Source organism: Grampus griseus (assembly GCF_964374135.1).
Source record: "Grampus griseus genome assembly, chromosome: 3".
In the NCBI taxonomy this organism is placed as follows: Eukaryota; Metazoa; Chordata; class Mammalia; order Artiodactyla; family Delphinidae; genus Grampus; species Grampus griseus.
Window position 1 is genome coordinate 63748931 of NC_139019.1, and position 22245 is coordinate 63771175.

The following is a 22245-nucleotide window of genomic DNA, read 5'->3' on the forward strand; positions in this document are numbered from 1 at the left end:
GTCCTAGGTCTTTTTTTGTTTGTTTTTGCGGTATGCGGGCCTCTCACTGTTGTGGCCTCTCCCGTTGCGGAGCATAGGCTCCGGACGCGCAGGCTCAGCGGCCATGGCTCACGGGCCCAGCCACTCAGCGGCATGTGGGATCTTCCTGGACCGGGGCACGAACCCGTGTCCCCTGCATCGGCAGGCGGACTCTCAACCACTGCGCCACCAGGGAAGCCCTGTCCTAGGTCTTCGAAGAGAATCCTGGAGGTAACAGTTGGGGCTTCGCCTAGAGAGGGGCTCATGTATCTTTAGAGCAGTGGTGCTAACAGGGTGCCAGGTGTATGCATCCCCACCCTCTGGTTTAAAAATTCCTGCCTGAAAGTAGAGTGCCTACTGCAGAGCTGCTGGTGAAATGACAGCTGGGAGCTGACATGTGTGCTTGTGTTTGTGTTAATGTTGGCAGGCAGGCTGGTCAGAGCCTCAGAGCATTTAAGGTTCTCTGGGATGATTTGAGGCCTGTAGCCAGAATAAAGCTCTCATTTGCCGCTGAGCTCTAAACACAATGAGCAGTTTCCTGTCATTGAACAGGGGAGAGAAAATAATGCTCAGCTACTGAGTTTTAGATGTTCTTAGATTTCAGGTCTCCTCCTTGATTTGAAACCAGATACGGTTTGGCACGTTACTTCTTGCACGCCCTTTTGTTTCCGGGCAGTGATTGACCTACTGATCATTTCCCAGTAAGTTCATGGACTTTCTGTGAGTAAGAACTGGGGCAAACACCTAAGAGGCTGTTTTGGGTGTGGTGTGAGGCCATGAGGCTGCATGTCCAGTCCAATAGCAACATTCCACCAGCTGGCTTGTGAGTGAGAACCACTGGACACCTAACTACTTGGTTAAACCATTTGAGGCAGATTCATTTCTTACATCTTAATACTGTATTGTTCTTTAAAGCAGGTGGCTCTCTTGGCTGGCTTTTTCCACGTTATGGTATATGCAGCTATTTAATTTGGGTCATTTCATCAGTTGAAATGGCTCTGGAGACTTTACCATCTTAACAGATAGAGGCAGGAGTTCCAGAGCTTGGGTAGCATAACCAATAGCAGGGCAGCAAATACGGAAGAAGTATAAATGCCCTGATAGAAATCATAATCTACATAGATGATTGTTTTCTCCTTTCTCCTCAATATGACATCATCAGTATTCTTTACTTGGAACAGAAGTGCAGTGCCTGCTGATAAATTTTTAGTATTTGTTTTCAGCTGCACTCATCCCCACAGTGAATTTTAAAACAATTCAGTTTCCCCCAATTTCCCATCCCCTACCCGCCAGCCCCAGGCAACCACTAATTTACTTTCTGTCTCTATGGATTTGCCTATTCTGGACATTTGATATAAATGGAATTATGTGTATGTAGTCCTTTGTGACTGGCTTCTTTCACTTAGCACAATGGTTCAAGCCTCATCCATGTGTGTATATAGCATGTATCAGTACTTCATTCCGTTTTATGACTGAATAATATTCCATTTCATGGATATACCACATTGTTTATCCATTCATCAGTTGATAGATATTTGAGTTGTTTCCACTTTTTGGCTGTTATGAATAGTGCTGCTGTGAACATTCATATATAACTCTTTGTGTAGACATATATTTTCCTTTCTCTTGGGTATATACCCAGGTGTGAAGAGACATGATTTTCTGCACTGCTTTTTTCTTCCTATCTGGGAAGGGGAAGGGGCACTTTCCTTGGTGAAGTAGGCTCAGTGTTAGAGAGAACATTGATTAGGAGGCAGGAACTGTGGGTCAGAGTTCTAGGTCTGCCCCGACTGGCTATTTGTTAGGAAATTCACTGTTTCCTCAGCTGTACAATGAGGTAGTTTTTTATCAGACAATCTTTAAGGTCCCTTCCAAGTTAAGAAAAAAATTTCCTGAGTGATAATAAAAGGTTTTCAAGATTTGAAGGAAACTATTTCCAGTGAGATCTAAATAGCAAACCACACCCCCGCTGAAGTCCCTAGATGCTATATTTTGTTTCCTAGTTTGAAAAACAAACTTGGACTTTAATATGTAATTAGTTAGTTAAATGTTTGTATGTTTTTCCAATAAAAACAAATAAATGCTCCTTAAAAAACTAGATGACCATGGAACCCAAATTACTTAAATTTGTATCACCTAGTGACATCTACTTTAACGTCTTGAGATATTTCCTGTTACTTTTTTTCCACTTTAGGTTATTTTGTTGTTTTCTGAGCTGTAATCACACTCGGTTCACAGTTTTCTGTTGGGATCCTATTTTGATGGCCCTTTAGGCTTTTCTTGATTCCACTTCGATGCTTCTTACTCTGACTGAAGGGCCCTTGAAAGTGGCAGTTTCTCGATTTAAATGGTTTTCTGAAACCGTCAACAGTTTTGAGAGTGGAAAGGTGTCCCCAAAAGTGTGTTCCAGTCAGAGTAGTCAGTAGAAAGATGTCCACAGTAGATGGGGATGAGGCTGCAAAATGAGTTAAAATCAATAGTTTCATACCCTGGAGCAGCTAATCCATTTCCTCTTCTTGTATTTTGACTGATTAGATGCCATCAAAATCATGTGCTTTTTTTTTTCACAAATTACATTATTTGTTCAAAACGTTTCTGATTGTGGTTTCAGGTAGACCAGTTCTTCCCAGAAAACATGCTCCCAAGATCCTTTCCCTTGTTGGAAGGAAAGGTGAACTTGAGTTTCCTTTTGCCTACTTGCTGGTTTTCAAGCTCAACAACTTGAAAATGTACACTGACCTTTTCTGATTCCTGAGAGATGGTTCTGTACAGTGAAGCAGGCCCTTCTTGCCTGGGGTGCAGAGGTCCATTTCTTCCCCTGGACCTTTCTCAAGCTGGGCCCTGAGGCTGGAGCAGCCCCTCCCCTCTGGCACCGCACACCTTCTGAGAGCGTCGGTTCCCGGGATGCCCCCGCTGCGTACTGCGGTGGAAGTTAGCTGGGCAGACACTCCCTCACTTTTTCTTTTTCCCTTTTATTTTTAACTTGTGCCATCAAACTCAGCTTTCTCACGGTATTCTTTTGGTTACAGTAAATACTGTTTTGTATTTATTCAATCAGCATTGTGGAGCCCTTACTATATGTCAGGCAGTAGGATTTAAGAGATCAGAGTCACAGTTCTTGTTTTGTTGAAATTTAGTACTGTAATACAGACTTCTTAAAAATCTGGCTAAAAAAAATCTGGCTAGAAAATGTGAAAAAAATCATAAGCGCTGGATTTTTTTTAACCTTTAAGAACCTGGTTTGAATGGATACAGAGACTTTCTGCAGAAGGTTGTGTATGACTGCCGGGTTAATTCTTATGAAATACAGCTTTTATTATCTCATGGTTCCAGCCCAAGAAAATATAATAAATTTTTTATTATTTTTATTTTATTTTATTTATTTTATTTTTATTTTATTTTATAAATTTTTATTTTTTATTGCCTATGGAGTAAAATTTACTTTCTGTAGTTTATGTGGCTCTTTAAAATCTGGTAAATTGTTGCAACCTTACAACCCTTCTGTTAGGGGGTTGTGTTCCTTTCCTCCTCTGAGGTTATCACCAATGGACCATGTGTAGAAGAATATCCAGTCAAATGAGAGACAAAGGCCGATTTATTAATCTGGGTGCGCCTCACCCCCTGACTACGTAGGACAGTGTGGCCTGAGCTTGACATTGAAAGAGGAGCTTCCTATTTCCCTTGTGTACTCAGGCCCTGCAAATAAAGAGCAGGGCAAACCCAAATTTGTTAGTGAAAATAGCTTCATGAACATAAATTCTTTACGTGGAAGAATTCAGGTAATTTTCACAATAACTCTGTGAGGTAGATGTAACAATCAGCCACATTTTTAGATGCAAAAATGGAAAGACAGGGATATTGAGCAACTTGCCTAAGGATGTGTAAGTGCATAAGGGACATCAAGGGGACTTGAACCCAAGGAGTCTGGCATCAGGACCGGAAAAGTCAGCCCTCAGGATCACCCGCCTCTCCGTGATGACTGCTAACCTTACTCCCCTAACTGCAAGTACAACTGAGAGAGAAGGGTGACTGCATGTTGTTTTTCAAAGCAGTGACCCCACCGTAGAGGAGACCAGCCCACTGTAATGCTGAGCAAGCAGATCAGACGGGGCATCCTTATTTGGGAGGGGGTGAGTAGGACATGGAGACATGACTGGAAAGAGCAGCAGAAGTGTCCACATCCCTTGGCAGTGGCAGTAATGGAGAGGTTCTAAAGGCCCCGAACTTCCCCAGGAACATCTAATAAGAGACCTCTGCCTCATTTCTGCCAGTTTCTTCACACTTACTCTTCCCATATTCTGTACTGTCCTTCTTTCTGGATGCTCTAGTCCCCTGGGACTTGGCCTTGGGGAGCGACTTATTTGTATTTTGATGCTTGTGCACTGATCTCCTATAGCATTTATTGTCTTCATCTATGGTAAATATTTTCTAATAGGCCAAAATCAGGATGCATGGTCTGATATACAGGAACAACTGTCTCAAACCTGAAAAAATGAATGATCATGGTTGCCATTTTCATACAGCTTCTTTTAGCACTTTGACACACCTTACACTGTTATTTAGTCTTACATTGTTATTCGGTTGTTTTATGAGTGCCTAATTTGGCTCCTTAGCTAAATAGTAATGTCCTTAAGACCAGAGAGTGATAAGTATGTTTGTGTGTGTGTGTGTGTGTGTGTGTGTGTGTGTGTGCATGTGTGTGTATAACATACCAGCATGATACTTTCTAAAATAAGGTGGTTGATAAATATTTAGTGGATATCTTCCTCCCTCCTCCTTTCTCCTTTTCCCTCCCTCCCTCCTTTCCTTTTTTATGGTACCTGCTGTCTCTTGGGCTGTTGATATAAAGACTAGAAATGAGGATAGAAATGGTTAGGGTAGCAGATAGGAACATTATAAAATTCAGGGGTAAAGTTGTGTAGACTTGATAATGTTTGGGAATTTATTTTCTGGACATACCTACTGTCTATCCAGGTTCCAGCCCATCTATTTCTCCTTCCCATGTGGTCCATCCTTTGTGGTGAGTTGGCTCAGCAGAGCAGACCTTTGTGTCAGAGTCCAGGGTTTTAGACTCACATGACCTGGCTAGCTTTGCCATGTGTTAAGCTTTCACAACAGAGAATAGGAAGCAGTGTGTTTGGTTGAATGTGAGTCCATTACTGTCCTGGGCCTACAGCTTAGAGCACATGCCCTGGTGGATTGGGAATGACTGTCATGCTTCTTTAAGCCTATTTCCCTATCTGTAAAATGGGAATAAGTCATGGAGTCATGGTGAGAATTAAATGAGAAAGTACAGAAGGAATCTTAGTACAATGCCTGGCGTATGTTAAGCACTGAATAGATGTTAGCTGTTCTTATGCCCAGACATGAACATGCAGACATGAACATCATATGCTGCCCAGGTTAAAGAAGCTCCCCTGAGAGTTTCAGCTCCCAGAGGGTAGGAATACTCAACTGCTTATAATTTCCAGTTATAGTTTCACGAATGGGGCCACTCAGTTGCTGGAATTGTGGTGTGAGTGTTGTTTGTCGTTTGAGTAGCTGACTATCATGCCCGTCAGATGCAGCCTTGTGTCAACCTTGGCAAACATGGAGTAAAGATCCCTAAAGAAAATCTAAAAACAAGTTAAAAAAAAAAACCCAAACTATTCATATCTTTTGTCCACTCTTGAGAATCTCAATCAACGGACTAACTCAATATTCAAATTAAAAATTTTATGTACCAAAATGTTATGAGGAATAATTGAAAACCTTCTAAATGTTTCAAAAATAAGCAAATAAATTTAAGTAAACTGTAATATATCCTCTCCGTGCAATGCTATACAGGCTTTTATAAATGTTTACCACATTTTAAGTAACATGGAAACATATTTAGGTTATCATGTAACTTGAAAAAAACTGGAGTAACATTGCATATGCAGCATGAGCTCAACTATATTAAACTGGCTTTTAGAAAATAGAATGTATTGGGCTTCCCTGGTGGCGCAGTGGATGAGAGTCCGCCTGCCGATGCAGGGGACACAGGTTCGTGCCCCGGTCCGGGAAGATCCCACATGCCGCGGAGCGGCTGGGCCCGTGAGCCATGGCCGCTGAGCCTGCGCGTCCGGAGCCTGTGCTCCGCAACCGGAGAGGCCACAACAGTGAGAGGCCCGCGTACCGCAAAAAAAAAAAGAAAATAGAATGTATTGAAATACATCAAAGTTTAACAATGATTGTCTTTGGGTGATGTTGGGATTGTGGATAAATTTCCCCCTCTAGTTTTGCTTCTCTATATTTTCTGTATCTATATGATTAATGTGATTATTTTCATGTGCAAAAAATAAACTTTTTCAAAAGGGGTAAATAATTTACATAGGTGGTAGACAAAAGCCGTGGCATTTGGCTTGTATTTTCACAATGAAAAAAAGAATCAAATGCATAAGGCATAGGCTGAATTACTTGCTATGTCTCCCTCAAAGAGAAATTAGAGTGTGGCATAAACTAAATTAAAGACACCCTGCTTTGGAGAATTTGGGAGAGGTTTAGCTTTCTGAGGAGTTTTTGGAGAAGCAGCAACAATATAAAGCCGTAGCTAATGAACATGTGCATGTGTGAATTTTCTTTTCCAGGACTGAAGTTTGGTATTCTTAGCCATTCTGATTGTGGAGATTTGAGATTGTCGTTTTCTTTTAAATGTCTGACAGCCATAAGCTTTCAGCTATCAACAGATGAGGTGACAATGTATTTTTAATATTAAAAGTCTTTTTGGGGGGAAGAGGCCCAGCAAAACCATCATTAATAGTTCACATTCAGAAAACATTTTGAGCTCCCTTCCTAATCCCGCTCCTTTGGTATTTAATAGCCAGGCATGTCCACCAGATGTGCTCCAAGTCCTTTTATTTACATAAATGTTTCCAGCAATTCATTGTACATTTTTCTGCTTATAAGTAAATGCATACCATATAGCCCTCTTTTTTACGTTGCGATGCTGTAGCATTATTTGTTTTGTTTTAAAGCAGGAAAATGTCTAATTGACCCTGAGTATTTTTCAAATCTTTACCATTCATAGGACTATTTATATTTATGTCTTTGAAGTGTATATGCTCATTATGGCTAATTTGAAAAATGCATAAAGTGTATAAATAAGAAGATAATAATTACTAAGGGGTAACTACTGTTAACATTTTCATTTTTTTCTTCCATTTTTCTCATTAACACTTTTTCATAAATGTTAATTCTGTATTCGCTAGCTTGCTTTTATTGCCTTTCCTATAAATGTTGGTACATGTAGAACTCATTTTTTTAAACTACTTATTCATGGTTTACTATAGTGTATTTAGCTATCCTTTTATTGATAGATATTTAGATTGTGGTCTTTTTCTGGCTCTTAAAACAGTATTGCAATGAACATCTTTGTATGTGCTCTTTGAGTGTTTCTCTAGGAAGTAGAATTACTGGATGATGGGATTTGCTTTTACGTTTTCTTCATTTAGTACGTGTTTTCAATATATTTCTTTATCTGTTTACAAACATACATATTATAAATAAATAGATGTTACATATATTTATTTTTCTTTTAGAGTAAATGGTTAGTTGCATTCCATCTATCGCTCTAAATCCTGCTTTTTTGACTTACTGACCTTTTCTCCTGTCAATGGAAATGTTATAGTGTAACCGAACTTTTACAGCAGATCCTTAGATATGTGGAGATATGACTTGAATTTGCCTTCTAGCAACCTAACTTTTAAAAAACTTCAAATTTTGTCATTATCTCAAACTTTAGTAAAATTGCAAGAGTAGTACAAAGAACTCCTGTATGTCCTTTACCCAGATTCAGTAGGTATGAATACTTTGCCCCATTTACTTTCTCTCTCTCTCTCTCCCTTTCCATAGGTATAAATTCATAATTTTTCTTTAGCTTATTCATTTGGTTATGGTGGTGTCTGCCAGAGTTCTTCACCAAAGTTGCTTTTTCCTGTATAATTATTAATAGTTTATGGGGAGATTCATACACGTTTATTTGAGTATCAGCAGTTATTTATTTCTTGCTGAATAGTTTTCCATTGTACTAATGTACCACATTATTATTCACCTGTTGAAGGACATTTGAGATTTTGCTAGGCATGGAGGTGCATCAGCCAGATCCCCCTTCAAAGAAAGAGTTGCTACCCAGCTGCAGGGAGTTGGTCAGCAGACAATCTCTAGCTGTCAGCTCCTTCAGAGTCTACTACAGCTGCAGAGAGCTGCCTTGTCCAAGATTACACTCTTCCTGAAGCAGCCCACATTCAGTGACTGAGTGAGGCAGTGGTATAAAGGTCCAACCATTTCAGCCTGTGGTGGGACAACTCTGACACACAATTTTTACTTTTTACCTCCACGGCGTCCACCACTGTTACACCAGCACCCCTTTCTCAGCTAATGCCTGTGGCTGTATAGGGGATCCTGTACAACTCAATGAAGGAAAAGGGAAAAGCCCAAGCTTGGGTTGCGGATGGGTCAGCTCCAAATGGCCTTGAAAGACTGTGATGAGAAGTTCTCCCAATGGGTAGACTATCAGGCTGTGCCCCTGATCATCCACTTTGTGTGGGAAGAGAAGTCGTCTGAGACTCAAACATATACAAACTTATGGGAAGTGGTGAATGTTCTGGCTGGCATCAAAGACCTGGAAGGAAAAGGATTAGAAGTTTGGGGATAGCAAGACCTGAGTAGAAGCATGTGGATGGACAAATAGGAGTGAGCCCCAAGTGCGACAGTCTCTGCAGCATCCACTAGAGAGATTTAAAGACTCTGGATTCTATTCTATTCTATTTTCCTCTGCAGAGTGTTCATTTCTTATTCTAGCAGGCAGTTTACTTGGCACAAAACGACCAAATCGACAAACTGACCAGGCCACTTTGTTTCAGATAATGTGTGTCACTGGTCACCCCAGTGCTGATACAATGAGCATATGAACAAAATGACCATTGTGGCAGAGAGGGAGGCTACTCATGGGCCCAACATAATAAGTTTATTCTTACTAAGACCGATCTAGCTCTTGTTGTGCTAAATGTCCAAACTGACAGCAATAGAGATCAACACTGAGCCTTCATATGGTACCATTTTTAAGGAGATCAACTGTCTTCTTTGTGGCAGGTTTACTACGTTTACCCTTTCATTGGAAACAGCAGTCTCTAATCTGCAATTATGTTTATCCATTAAATTTTTTCATTTCAGTTGTTATGCTTTTCATTTCTAAAATTTCCATTTGCTCCTTTTTTAGAATTCCATTTCTTTGCTGAGATTCCCCATCTGTGTTCTCATTATAACTCTCTTTTCCTTTGTCTACATTTTACATAACTGCTTTGGAGTTCTGTCTGCTAATTTCAACATCTGTGTCATATTTTCTCAGGATTATGGCCCTAGTTTTCCTGTTGTTTTTTCCCTACTGATCTTTTAGCATATATTGGACATATTGGATAATACATTTTAAAGACTCTGGATTATGTTGTTTTCCTTTGAAGAATGTTCATTTTTATTCTAGTGTGCAGCTTACTTGGCAGACTCAATTTCTAGACTCTGTCTTCCTGAGGCGGGTAGTAGCTGAAATCTTTGATCAGTCTTTTCAGTCTTGTAGCTGTTACTTTTCACAGGGTTCCTTGGAATTTTTCCTGTTATGCATAGTTCAGAGGCTAGCCTGAAAATTTTCTTACAGAGTGTGATTATTAATCTAATTGCTCAGAGTGTTCCAGTTTAAATATCCCATAATTTAATTTGTCCCCTATTTTTGGACACTTATTATTGTTAGTGATGCTATAAACATTCTTAGACATAAGTCTTTGAATGTATTTTTAATGATTTCATTAGTATCAGAGAATAGCTTAAAGTCTGTGATATAAATTGCCAACCATCTCCACAAAGTTTGTAACCATTTTTATTTCAATCAGCACATTACACTTCCTAACTCTGGATTTTATTATTTAAAAAATTGCAATTTGAAAAGATAGTCTTAGTGTACTAATATGCATTTCTTTTTCATATTTTCACCTATTTGTGTCAATTTTTGTTTTGTTTGTGGGCAAATGAATATTCTGTTTCTTTTCCCACATTTCTATTAGGATATTTGGCTTTTTCTTATTGATTTAGAAAACTTCTTTATTTATTAAATAAATAAACTAATTAAATTAATTAATTAAATTAATCTTTTTATATTATCCAGTTTTTGATTCATGAGCTATGCATTTGATCATTGTTATTTGATTATCATTATTATTAGGGCTTCCATCTTTGAGGTTTGCTCAATGAATTAAAGTGCTAATAATTATTGCTGAGTAGTTAGCACTTAAAATGTAAAAAATGAAATAAGATTTCAAAGGACTCTTTCTGTCAGTTTTGTATTGTTACGAACCCAATGCTTCTGACTAAAAACCATCAGTGCAACAGTGGTTCTTAGTTGACCTGATAAGTGTAACTGATGATTATCAATATAAACCAGGCACAATGTCATAAAAGACTTTACCTCTTCAAAGGCACTAATTATTTCTTTATTTAGACCTGTATTTCCTTTTACTCCCACTTTGGTAAATTGCCATGCAATAAAAACTGAGATATTGAACAGCAAAATCAGAACGGTGGTCTAACCGTTGTTTATGTGCCTCATCTATTGCATACCTTAATGGTAAAATTCTAGAGTATGTTACAGCTACTAGAGGATTTTGATACTGTGGGATATTAGAGGCCATCTGGTTCTGTTTTCCAAGGGCAGGAATCCCTTTCTAAACACCATTGAGATATGGTCAGCTGGCAGCAGTATCCCATCCCGTTTTTAGAAAGGTCTTCCAAATCTCTCACTTTAACCTTTTATTCCTGTTTGCGCCTTCTGGAGCTACACAGGATAAATCTGAAGTTGGTCTCATTAGACATATTTCCCCTGCCCACTTTTCGGCATAACCATTGTCCCTCTTTGACAGAGCACCTCAAAAAATTTCCTTGCAGCAGCAGGGGAACTCCAGCACCTACTCAAATCTCTTTGTTGAAGTATTCTCTTCTCTGCTAAGTGGGACTAACTAACCTAGGTGTTAACAGCATACATTTTCACTGTACGTACTTTTACACAAATGAGAATATGGTTGGCAAATGGGAAAAAAGTAAACCAATGGTTGAAATGAGAAAGTGATGAAGATGGCATGAAGTAAAAAGGTTTTGGAGGTTTCATGTGAAGTTAGAAGTTCCAGACTAGTTCAGGAGAGGCCAGGATAGAATGGACACTGGAATGGTGCTAAAGTTTAGCTGCCTTGCTGTAGGAGAAGGCTGTGACATTGGTGACTGAATTCACAAGTGTGCTCAGTCGGTGGCTCTAGGCAGACATGAGTTAGATGTCTCTCTTTAAAGATAGTAAGTAAACAGGAGGACTGGGGATGGGGTGAAGCCAGTCACAAAGATCAAATGTTATCGTCAATAACATCTGTCCCTGTCTGGAGTGGTAATATAAGAGAAATGCACTTAAGTGAGAATGTAACAAAACATGAAGAGGAATCATTGCCTTTTCCTGTGAGTCAGGGATGATGACTTAAGCCACCATGTATCATGCTTCCTTTTTCATAAATTTCAGTATAACTGGTGATTTATGGGAGCTCAGATCCCTTGGTTGCTGAAAGTTTCTCTGTTGCAATTTTTATATGATGATCTTTCAAAGATTTGAAGTGCATCCAAATATATCAAGTTCTTTTAGCCATTCTTAAAATGACAGGCTTTCTGACCCCTTGGCACAGTTTAATTTGCCTCACTTCTCTCTGAAATTTGGAAGCCAGACACAATGTATTTTTCCTGTTGTGGTAGAAAACCACAGTAGGAGGCAGTCAAACTCTTACTCCTTAAGCTGGATTCTAAGTTCAATTCCTGTCCATTTAAATATGTTTAATAGAAGAATACATTCTGAGGCAGTTCTTAAATGCTGATATTGTAGCGTAGTGTGGATTTTATGCATGTTAATACTCTGCTCTATTCATAGTTTCAAGTTTACAGTCTGTGTGTTGGCTTCTGTTGGGACAAATCATTTAGCAAATTCTTGCATGTCATTGAAAATTCAAAATGCAGCTCTTCTCTAAGCCTTTGGGAAAATTAGAAATCTTTTCATCATGACTGTCAAACAACCACAAAAAAAAAAAAATCCACAAGAACAAAACAACCAACAACCACCATAATAAAAACAGTATGATCTCTTCTTAATTACCAGGTACCCAGTGTGCTGGTTTATAATTTTAATACATCATTTTTTTTCCCCATGCATTATTATCTGAGGAGAGCAGTGGGGAGAAGGCAGGAGGAACACTTGAATTACCCAGTTTTGCAGAGCTGGAATAAGTGCGGTGTCCGAGGCAGACTCGAGGTGACTGCTTTCCCGGTGAGATCTGACAGTTCTACCACCACAGGAATGACAAGACACACTTCATGCTTTTCAAGACACTTTGATGTGTGTTATTGCATTTTATCTTCACCTTGGGGTTAGTAGGAGAGGTGGCCTTGTCTTCACTTGGCCCAAGAACAAACAGCACGAGAGGAATTTGCCAGAGTTCACACTCAGAATCCTGATGTCCCTCCTACTAGCCTCGGGCACCTTCTGTGGAACCACACTGCTTGCTCAGGTGCGACATGAATCTGTGAAGTCGGCTTGTACTGAAGTGAATATGCCCATGGCAAGATCTCTGAATCTCAGAGTTGAAAAGAAAGTGAACCAGTGGGGAGGGGGAAAGCCTTCAGCACCTTAAGTCTTTGTTCCTAAGAAGGAACAAAGGAAGGAAGTAGGAGGAGATTTGAAGTAGCAGGAGGAAGTAGTTGGGAGATTTGACATATGTTTTAACAATAAAGAATGAGCTTCAGGGACTTCCTTGGTAGCGCAGTGGTTGGAAATCTGCCTCCCTGGTCCGGGAGGATCCCACATGCCACAGAGCAACTAAGCCCACACACCACAACTACTGAGCCTGTGCTCTAGAGCCCGCGAGCCACAACTACTGAAGCCTGCATGCCTAGAGTCTGTGCTCCACAACGGGAGAGGCCACCGCAATGAGAAGCCCGCGCACCACCACAACTAGAGAAAGCCTGCACACAGCGATGAGGACCAAATAAACAAATAGATAAACCAATGAATTTAAAAAAAAATGAATGAGCTTCAGTGTGTAACCATGATATGAAAAGATGGAGTCTATGAAGTAGTTGGAAAATACGGTCTCCTTTAATTTACACAGAGTCATCTTTGGAGCTAAAAGTACCCATGAGATAGAGTTGTGGTCAAGAAATGATCCTACTATATAAAAACAGTCCCTGAGGCAGGAGAGTGAAATGATTTCTCTTCCAGAGACCAATGGTGCTGGGTCCAGGATATAATGCTTTAGGCTTTTCTTCTTCAGTGTGTGCCCCATCAGCTGGCACAGTGGTGACCAGGTGCAGTGGGCAGAGAAGTCCCTTGCAAGTAACCTTTCAATGGCAGGAAATACAAAAGAGTAGGAATGCCAGGAGGAGGAGGGGAGGGGATGGTATCAAAAAACATGACATATTTCCCCTTTTTTTATGCCCACCTGAATGTTATTTTCAGTCTGTCTTCTCTTATCTCTCTCTCACACACTGCCAGGTCAGTGACAGCAAATCAGATTTAGAGCGATCTGTCTTTGCCTCTAGGGCTCAGGGGTGGGATACTTTTCTCTCACAGAGGGCCAGTCACATACTAGGAACATTAATTGAAGTTCCTGTGAATGGTAAAGATAGTTATCAGTTTGGGTGAAGTTAAACTCCTAGGAGTGAAAATTAATATAAGGGCACATAAAGCTCAGTTTCGTCAAATGTATCAAATGTTTAAAATGCATTTCACTTCCACTCTACAAGCAGTTACAGAAAGAAGAAGGGGAGAAGGGAGAAAGAGCAGGAGGTAATCAATCATAGCAAGATTAACATGAGCACAGAGTTTGTTATTGCCTGGGAGATGCACCTAGACTGGAGAAGTGCTGTCCATGGTTTTCATCCATCTCCACATCCAGGGACACTTGGAGTCTCCCTTCTGACTGACGTGGATGGTCATAGCAACGCATGGGGCTGCTGCAGGAGGAATGTGCTCCGGGCTGCAGAGGGCCACTCGGTAGCGTTATTCACATTCCTGGGACTAGGAAGGCCAGACCCCAAGGCCCGGTGGGGTTTGAGAGCTCCTCCTGGCTTTAGAGCCATGCTGTGGTCCCAGAGGCACTGCCACTCCAGGCTGCTCTGTTCTCATGATCATTAGCCCCATGTGTGTAGGTCACCAAGCTGGGAACATTTGGAAGGCATCCATCTTTTTTTTTAAATCCCATCCAGTGTCTGACTCGCAGGGTCAGAAATGTGGCCTCTGGAGAGGAGACCATAGCAAGTTCTGTAGGGCCTCCCATCCCTCCCAGATAGGAGCCAAGTGTGGGAAGAGGATTCGAGGAGGATTTTCTGCCTCAAAGGCTGCAGAGAGCATTGGTTTTAGTTCTCTTAATCTGAAACTGAAAAATGTCAACAACATATGTAATAATTTAAAACCCTGAAGTACCATCAAAATAATAATACATATGGCACAGCAGTTCTTTTTAAAAGAGATTATTTTTTCTGCCAAATACTTTAAGAAAACCCACAGTGGTTTTTAATCTTCTTTTGAACATCATTGATTTGACCAACATCATTTACTTTTTCTGGGTATATAAGTAGTATTATAAAAACCTAGACATAGTTTTGAAAATGGATACTATATTTATCACTGATTATATAGTTATATGTGTTTATTATAAATGACTCAATTTGAAAATGGAATGAGCATGTTTTTGTTGGCTACATAGCTTTATGTCTTTATGGTAAATGATTCAAACAATACAGAAATGTAGAATGTGGAAGTGGTCCTATAATACCATCCTCCAGCAACCGCCACTGTTTTAGCTATAAACTTGTTAACTTGCAGAAGCCTGAGGACCAGAGTTTTAAGTGAGCTTGTGTTCTCATATTGGGTTACATTTGTTCTTTCTGCAAAAACACATAGCATAAACAGCAGCAAACGCATTATAATAAAAACCAGACAATTGAAAAATGAAAATTCATATAAAGCTTCAATAGATACCAATGAGACCCTGAACATTTACATTTCATAGATCTGTTCATTATGCTGTCTTTCTGGCATTTTATGGTTATTGTAGGTAAGAGGTAAGACCCTTTGGTGAATCTGCCAACCTACAGTATCTGTTCTTATTGCTTGTCTAGGGGGTTGTAAAGAACATCATAATGTTCTGTCTTATAAAAGTATGTATTTGGTAGCTTTCAGGACCTTTCTGAATCTTTTCTCTGGATGTCTACCTGGATGTGATTATATAGTCATGAAATTGTCATGTGTGGCTGTTTGAAGCAAATTTATTAGGTTAACTATACCTCATGTTTCTTTACTGATGATCATTTATTCACCAAACATTATTGAGGGATTTGTGTGTGCCCAGCACAGTGCTAAGATCAAGGGTACAAAGGGACAAGTCCTGCAAGGAAGAGAGACACATGCATGGACAACTCTAAGGTGATGTGAGAACAATGTGCATGGGGTTATTGCCAGAGGAGAGAGGGACTCCTTTTTGCCAGACGGTGCCTGGGAAAGATTCTTAGCAGAATTGATGGTTCGTGACATGAGTCATGAAAGTTCAATAAGAGTGTGTAGGTGGAGAAGGGACTGGAGATGAAGAAAGTCAAGACAGAGATGCACTGAGACGGAAGGGAATTAACATTTGTTAAGTGCCTTCTGGGTGCAGGCACTGCATGTCAGCTAATCAATCCTGTAAGGTCTCTTTCCTCTCTATCCTCTCATTGACCAGGGGAAACTCAGTCTCAGAAAGGTTGCATGACCTGCCCAAGGTCTCAGAGTTACCACTTGGAGGACTCAGGATTCGCACCCAGGTTTGGTGACTCTGGAGACCATACTCTGTCAGTAGCATGAGGCTGAGGAAACAGCTTGTCTGTCTTCTTGGGGGAGTGATGGGTTGATTGGCTGGAGTGTGGTGTACTTTGTAGGAAAGAAGCAGAAATGAGGTTAAAAATGGAGAATGGGGCCAGTTGGTGTGGGTGTTTGAGAATACCAGCGAGGGTTTGTAAGCGGATACGAAAGCTCGGATTTATCTTTTAGGAAGAGAACTCTGGCCACCTTGTTTGGGCTGGAGGGAGCTGGGTAAGACTGCGGACAGGGTTGTAGAGTTACCCTCACTGCACTTAGATGTTCAAAAACATTTTTTTCCTTAAAGTTGACCAGACTTTCTCCTTAAGACCCCTTCCCCACTTAGTAAGTGGAGAAAAGAGAACCTGCATTTAGCTGAGAGTAGTAAATTCAGTCTGCTCCAATCATGTAAAAAGTAATGCATTCTCTCTTCTGTGCCTCACGAAGATGGTGTCTCAGTAAGTGGGGGGTCCCATGCCCTTGAGGTTGTATGTGTGTGTTTATCAGAGGTTGGGGGGCGGTCCTTGCTGGTGCTGACTGGGGTCTGGTGTTGTTCTGGCTCTGCCTTGGTCATCTGTTGCTAAAGTGTATGGCTGCTGTAACTTGCGGTCATGCTCTCTCAGGTCAGTCAGGGTCCAGGTGTCCGTTTTGCTTACACGGCCACACCTTGGCTCTTACTGGGGCTGCATAGCCCACCGCCCCCCCACCCCGTGAGGTCTGATAGCCCCCTTCCCTCTACAGTCCTCCATGGTACCCTCAGAGACATCACACCACTTGAATACTCGGGGGGCTCTGGATAGCTAAACTCAAAACTTAGGCCCTGTCTTTACCTAACCGCTGTGACACAGTTTTACTGATTTACATGATACGGTCATTACCCATGGGGTCACCACCCCACGTTGTCATGAGGGTGGGAGTGGGGCAAGAGAACATCACGTGAGATGACATCCTCTGTTGCTCCAAAAGGAAAGTGGTATGGAAGTTCCTCGGCTTTTGGCTTTGTCATCAACCCTTCTAGGTCCTCAATCTTCTCTGAGATTTTAGGCTCAAGTGGGGAGAAGCTGTACCATATGTGTCTCTGCTGCCTTCCGCCTTCTTACCCACATCCACCACTACTTCTCTTCCACATTTCTTCTTGTGTTCACAACTCACTGGGACCTCCCCTAGGTCATCCAGTCCTACTTCCAGAGAGGCCATTAACCTCCCACTTTGGGCTGTAATAGCAGCTGAGATGTAACGAAGGAGAGAGACCAGCTATAAGATAAAGCAGTCTCAGTTGGAAAGTATTTCAAAGTTGTCATATCTGTCATTTTCATCTGTGATAAAGCTGTTACAGTAATCTAGGTGAGGGATAATAAAAGCCAGAAGAGAGTCTCAGGAGGGAGCATTGGTGACACCCAATGTGGGGCTGATAAGAGGGAGAAGTTGAGGGTGGCTTTGGGGTTCCTAGCTGGGACAACTGTTGGACAAAGACGTACTTGACAGAGAAAACACAAGTGGAGAAGGAATAGCTGCGAGGGCAGCAGGTACAAGGAGGAGCATTAGGAGGTGGGAGAGAGGGAGGGAAGGTAATGAGTGAGTTCAGGTTTAGACTTGATTGAAATGCTGGCTAATGGCACAAATATGGGGGCAGGCACTGGGAGAGCATCTGCCTGGAAAAATGTATTTGGGAATAGGTGAACCTATCCAAGGAGAAAAAGAAGAAAAGCTCACTGCCATTGTAGATGTTGAATTTAAAGACATAAACAAGGTCATCACTGTTTTAATTCTTCCTTGCACTTCACGATGACCCAGTACTTTGGAACTTCCCCTTCTAGTTTCCTGCAGTGGGGCAGGTCAGAGGTCACAGAGTACCATCAAGGGTGTCTGCTGATGCTTTTGATCGCCAAGGGGACCCCTAAAGCCCCAGGTCTGACACATAGATCCGTGGTATACTGAGTTCATATCAGAATGAGGCCAGAATACACAAAGAAAACTTTTTGATGAATGGCTTAAGTTGAATAATTTGCAGGTACATGTAGAGGCAGTGTTTGCGTATTTGTGGTTGAGCTGAATTTGAACTTCTGGAAACGTAACCTGTACTTCTCAAAACTTTTTCCATCATTGTCACGCCTGAGACATAGTCTAACCTTTGGATGTACTCTGCTAATATAATTACCTTGCTGTCTTTTAAAGGTGGCTTTTAATTGGGTTCCCGAGCAGCAGCTGCTGTTGAGGTGCTGGTTGCAGCCTTTCAATATCAGGTTCATTAAATGTTTCCTCTTCCTGGACGGGGCATCTGGCCTTTGGCTGGTAACCAGCTGTTGCTGAAATGCCATCACTTATAGGATTGCCCTTTAAGCCACTGATCTGTTATTTTGTTGAGTTTCGACTCCTTTCCTCTCAAATTTAAATGGAGCTTTATTGAATACAGTGCTAAAGTCAATTCTTCCCATTCTTAGTGGCCTTTTCATCAGATTATTTCCCCCTAGTTCATAGCATTTAGTCCTCTGGCTGTTCGAGAGGTTTAAGAATTAAAGACAGCTTGTCATTTACGGGGCTAAGGACTGTCCTTGGGGAGGTGCGGTGGATTATCTCACAGACATGTCCTCGGTTGGCTGATGGTTTATGCACAAGTAACACGAGGTCTCTTAGCCAGTTTTTTTCCTTTTTTGTAAAAATGTGCCGAAAATTCTAGGATCTTTAAGAATTTATCTCTAGGATTATTGTCCTGAAGGTTTTTTAATTGAAGTTATAGTTGATTTACAATATTATGTTAGTTTTGGTGTATATCATAGTGATTCAATGTTTTTTATAGACTAAAAGCTTTTGTCCTGAAGGTTTTTAATTCATTTGAAGAAAATGAGTATGTAACAGTCACATTGAATAAAGAGAAATTTGGGGGTAGGGTGGGAAGGTGGGACAACAGAAAAAACTCAGGTTTTGTCTTTGGTTTTCTGTCTCAGAGCAGCTATGTGGGGCTGGTCCTTTTTGTGCCCCAGGATGAAGTCTTGAGCAGGCCCAGTGTATTTGCTGATAATTCTCATAAAATCAAAAGTTCTCCAGTCATATTTCCTTCCCAGACAGTCTCAGCTGGGTATTAATATGTCTAGCCTCAAATAGACTGGTTTAAAGTGACAGCTTCTCCTGTCCCTAGCTCAGATTCTAGATTCACTTTTGTCAAATTCCACCCAAAGAAAACCTATTGGTAATTTTATTAGAATACATTGAAATTATAGATTAATTTACTCTTTAGAGGTGGTAAACTTATTTTCTTAGGTTCGTCATTTATATTTCTTTGCTATTGCAAATGCTGTGTTTTCAAAATTGTTTCCTATTTGTTGATATTGTATCAAAGTGCAATAAATTTTCGTGTATTGATTTTATATTCAACAATTTTGAGGGATGTTCTTATTTAATAGTTTTTCAATGAATTTTAATGTAGGCACATCATCTGTGCAAAATGATTTTTCCCCCTTGTTTTCCATTTCTTTTTTCCTTTATTTTTCTATGCTGCCCTCCAGACAGAATTGGTAAATACAAGTGGTGATAATCGCCATTTTTTCTTATTTTTGATTTTAGAAGCGTTGCTTGTAATAGTTCACCATTAGCTAAAATGTTTGTAGTAAGTTTCTGCTTGATATTCTTTATCAGGTTCAGAAATTTCACTTTGGAGTTTGCAAAGAATTCTAATCGTGTGTTTGTGTAGAATTTTATCAAATACCTTTTCTGTATCTGAGATATTGTGAGTTGAATCTTACTGAGGGGTGTTAAGATGCATCCTATGGTATCTTCTAGGTAGAAAGTCATTGCCAAGTGGGCTGGGAGTGTCATTACACTTTGAAATATGATTTACGTAATGCTGATGCATTTTGTAAACATATAGCCTTTGTAGGGAAATATCATGTTGTTATGCTGTTATGCCTGAAAAATAAAACATAACTTTGTTTGTTTTTCTTTCCAGTATTACTTTACTGTTCTTTTTGGCCACGAAGGTCAGAAACCACTAGAGCTGCGCTGTGAGGAGGAGCAGGACGGTAAAGAGTGGATGGAGGCCATTCACCAAGCCAGGTATGGGCGCAAATCCTCTATGTGACACTGGATTGTCTGAGTCTTGCCTGGGGGTTTCACCATCAGCAGTAGTTTTGGATGAACTTGCAATTCCAAGATGGGTTTCCCCTTGGTTCCTCCTCCTTAGTCATGTGTGAGATGATTCTTTGCACTTCCTATGGATATATTCTGGCTAAAGATTAAGGTAAAAGATAAAACAATAATAATGATAATTACTGAACATAGGATTTGTGCCTCTGTGCCAGGCACTGTTCTAAGTTTTCCTGAATTAAGGAATTTGTTAAATGTTTTTTTTTTTTGGCGGTACGCGGGCCTCTCACTGTTGCGGCCTCTCTTGTTGCGGAGCAACAGGCTCCGGACGGGCAGGCTCAGCGGCCATGGCTCACGGGCCCAGCCGCTCCGCGGCATGTGGGGTCTTCTTGGACCGGGGCATCGGCAGGCGGACTTGGACCCCTGCATCGGCAGGCGGACTCTCAACCACTGCGCCACCAGGGAAGCCCTGTGCCTCAGCTTTATCCTCTGACAAATGAGGATGAAAATGTTAAATGTTTTGATTCACTTATACTCTCAACAGTCTGTGAGAGATGTATCAGAATTACCCTCTCTTGCACAGATAAGGAAACTGAGGCCTGGGAGCTTAGCTTGCTTGCCTGAGACCACACAGCTAGTGAGTGGCAGAGCTGGGATACGGACCCAGCTGAGCCTGCATTTGTAAACCTTGCCCTGTGCAGCCTGGTTATCGAGAAAGGGGACTCCAACAGCCATCTAGGCAAAGAGAACAGTGTGCTTTGTCTTCCTCCTAAAAAATACCAGGAAGGTGGAAATAAGCACTCTTGGCCTCAAACGAGAATGAAGAATCCAAAAGAGATGCAGGCAGACCCCTCTTTTTTATTTTTCATATTCAGTTCCGAAGTCCTGTCCATTTTTGCTTTGAATGGCTCCCAAACTTGCTGCTTTTTGCCTGTCCCTGCCCTAACCCAGGCTCTCCTCACTCCATGACTCCCTGCTCGCATCCTCAGTGTTTCAGTGGCAAAACTCAGGCTTTTTCTTTGCCAGACATGCCTCCCCCACCTTCTCCTATAAGTCTATTCACGTCTGTCTCTGACACCCACTCCCGGACACTTGCCCCCCGCAAGCCAGTGCTCACTGGCCCCCCGCTCCAAGTGGCCTCAGCGCTTGCTTTACTGCATGTGGAATATTTAACAACTTAGTACAACGTAGGTTAATTTTTACATATTTCACGTGTGTGATTTCTGTTTCCTGGGCTGGACTGTATGTACCATGAGAGGAGGAGGGTGAGGACACGTTCATTGCTGAGTGAAGCACAGTGCTAATTATGTAGTCATTAGGAAATGTTTTCAGATTGATTATAAAGCACGTAAGGTGTCCCGAGTTTAGGCTGTTCTTTGAGCCCTGGAGACTTTTTTCCTCTCCCCTCCTATCCTCTCCCCTCTTCTTTCTTCAGCTACTGTATATTGACCACCTTGCTCTGTGGCAAGCAGCATGCTAAATGCTTTACATACTTATCTTTCTTTTTTTATTCCTCACAACTACCCAGTAGGGTATTATTAATTCCGTTTAATAGATGAGAAAACAAAGATTCATGATGCTTAAGCAGAGTGGCCAAGTCTAACACAAAGTTGTTAAATGGCAGGACTGGGATCAAACTGAGGTCCCTCTGACTCCGGAACCTTTAACCAGTGTTCTATATTGTAACGTTCTTCATTATCATCTCTTCTTCTCTTCCATCTTTCCCTCTTCTGTTTCTTTTTCTCTTCCTCTAATTCAAAGATGAAAGTGGATTAATGTCAGGTCAGGGTTGAGAGTAGGTGTTATTCGCAAAAGATTTCAGTTCCTTTTCTTTCCTCCCCTGCAAAATATTTCTCTGAGATGCACAGGGTCGGCGACCAAATGCTGCTCTCCAAGGTGGGCCCCGGTGCAGCTTGCCACCATCATGATCCAGGCACACCGTTCAGCTGTCTTCACTCTCAATGTCTGTCTGAGAGTTTTGCTCAGACTATTAGGACTAATACAGACTGACTCACTGTAGAAAGAAAAGTCAGGTCTTCAAAGGTGAAAGAAGTATCAAGTTGGCCACGTAGAGCCCTTGGGTTATTTCCAGACACAATCGTTGTGACCACTTCTATTCCTTTTTACCTGGGAGTTAAAAGGAAGTAAATAATTTAAAACATGTGTATTTGCCCATTTTTTTTTCTTTCCAGAAGAGCCAAGTACCATTAGTAGCCTAAATGCCT

The 22245-nt window shown here is 41.1% G+C and overlaps 1 protein-coding gene across 2 annotated transcripts in view; it reads left to right on the top strand.

Moving 5' to 3' along the window:
* The window catches only part of RASGRF2 (Ras protein specific guanine nucleotide releasing factor 2), a gene marked incomplete at both ends in the record, with an annotated part of 226854 nt that overhangs the window by 40886 nt on the left and 163723 nt on the right, over nucleotides 1-22245 (top strand). For both annotated transcript variants that reach the window (XM_082650502.1, XM_082650503.1), the window contains one exon: nucleotides 19884-19990. In XM_082650502.1, the coding sequence (XP_082506628.1) occupies nucleotides 19884-19990 (107 nt within the window). The remainder of the gene's footprint in view (nucleotides 1-19883; nucleotides 19991-22245) is intronic.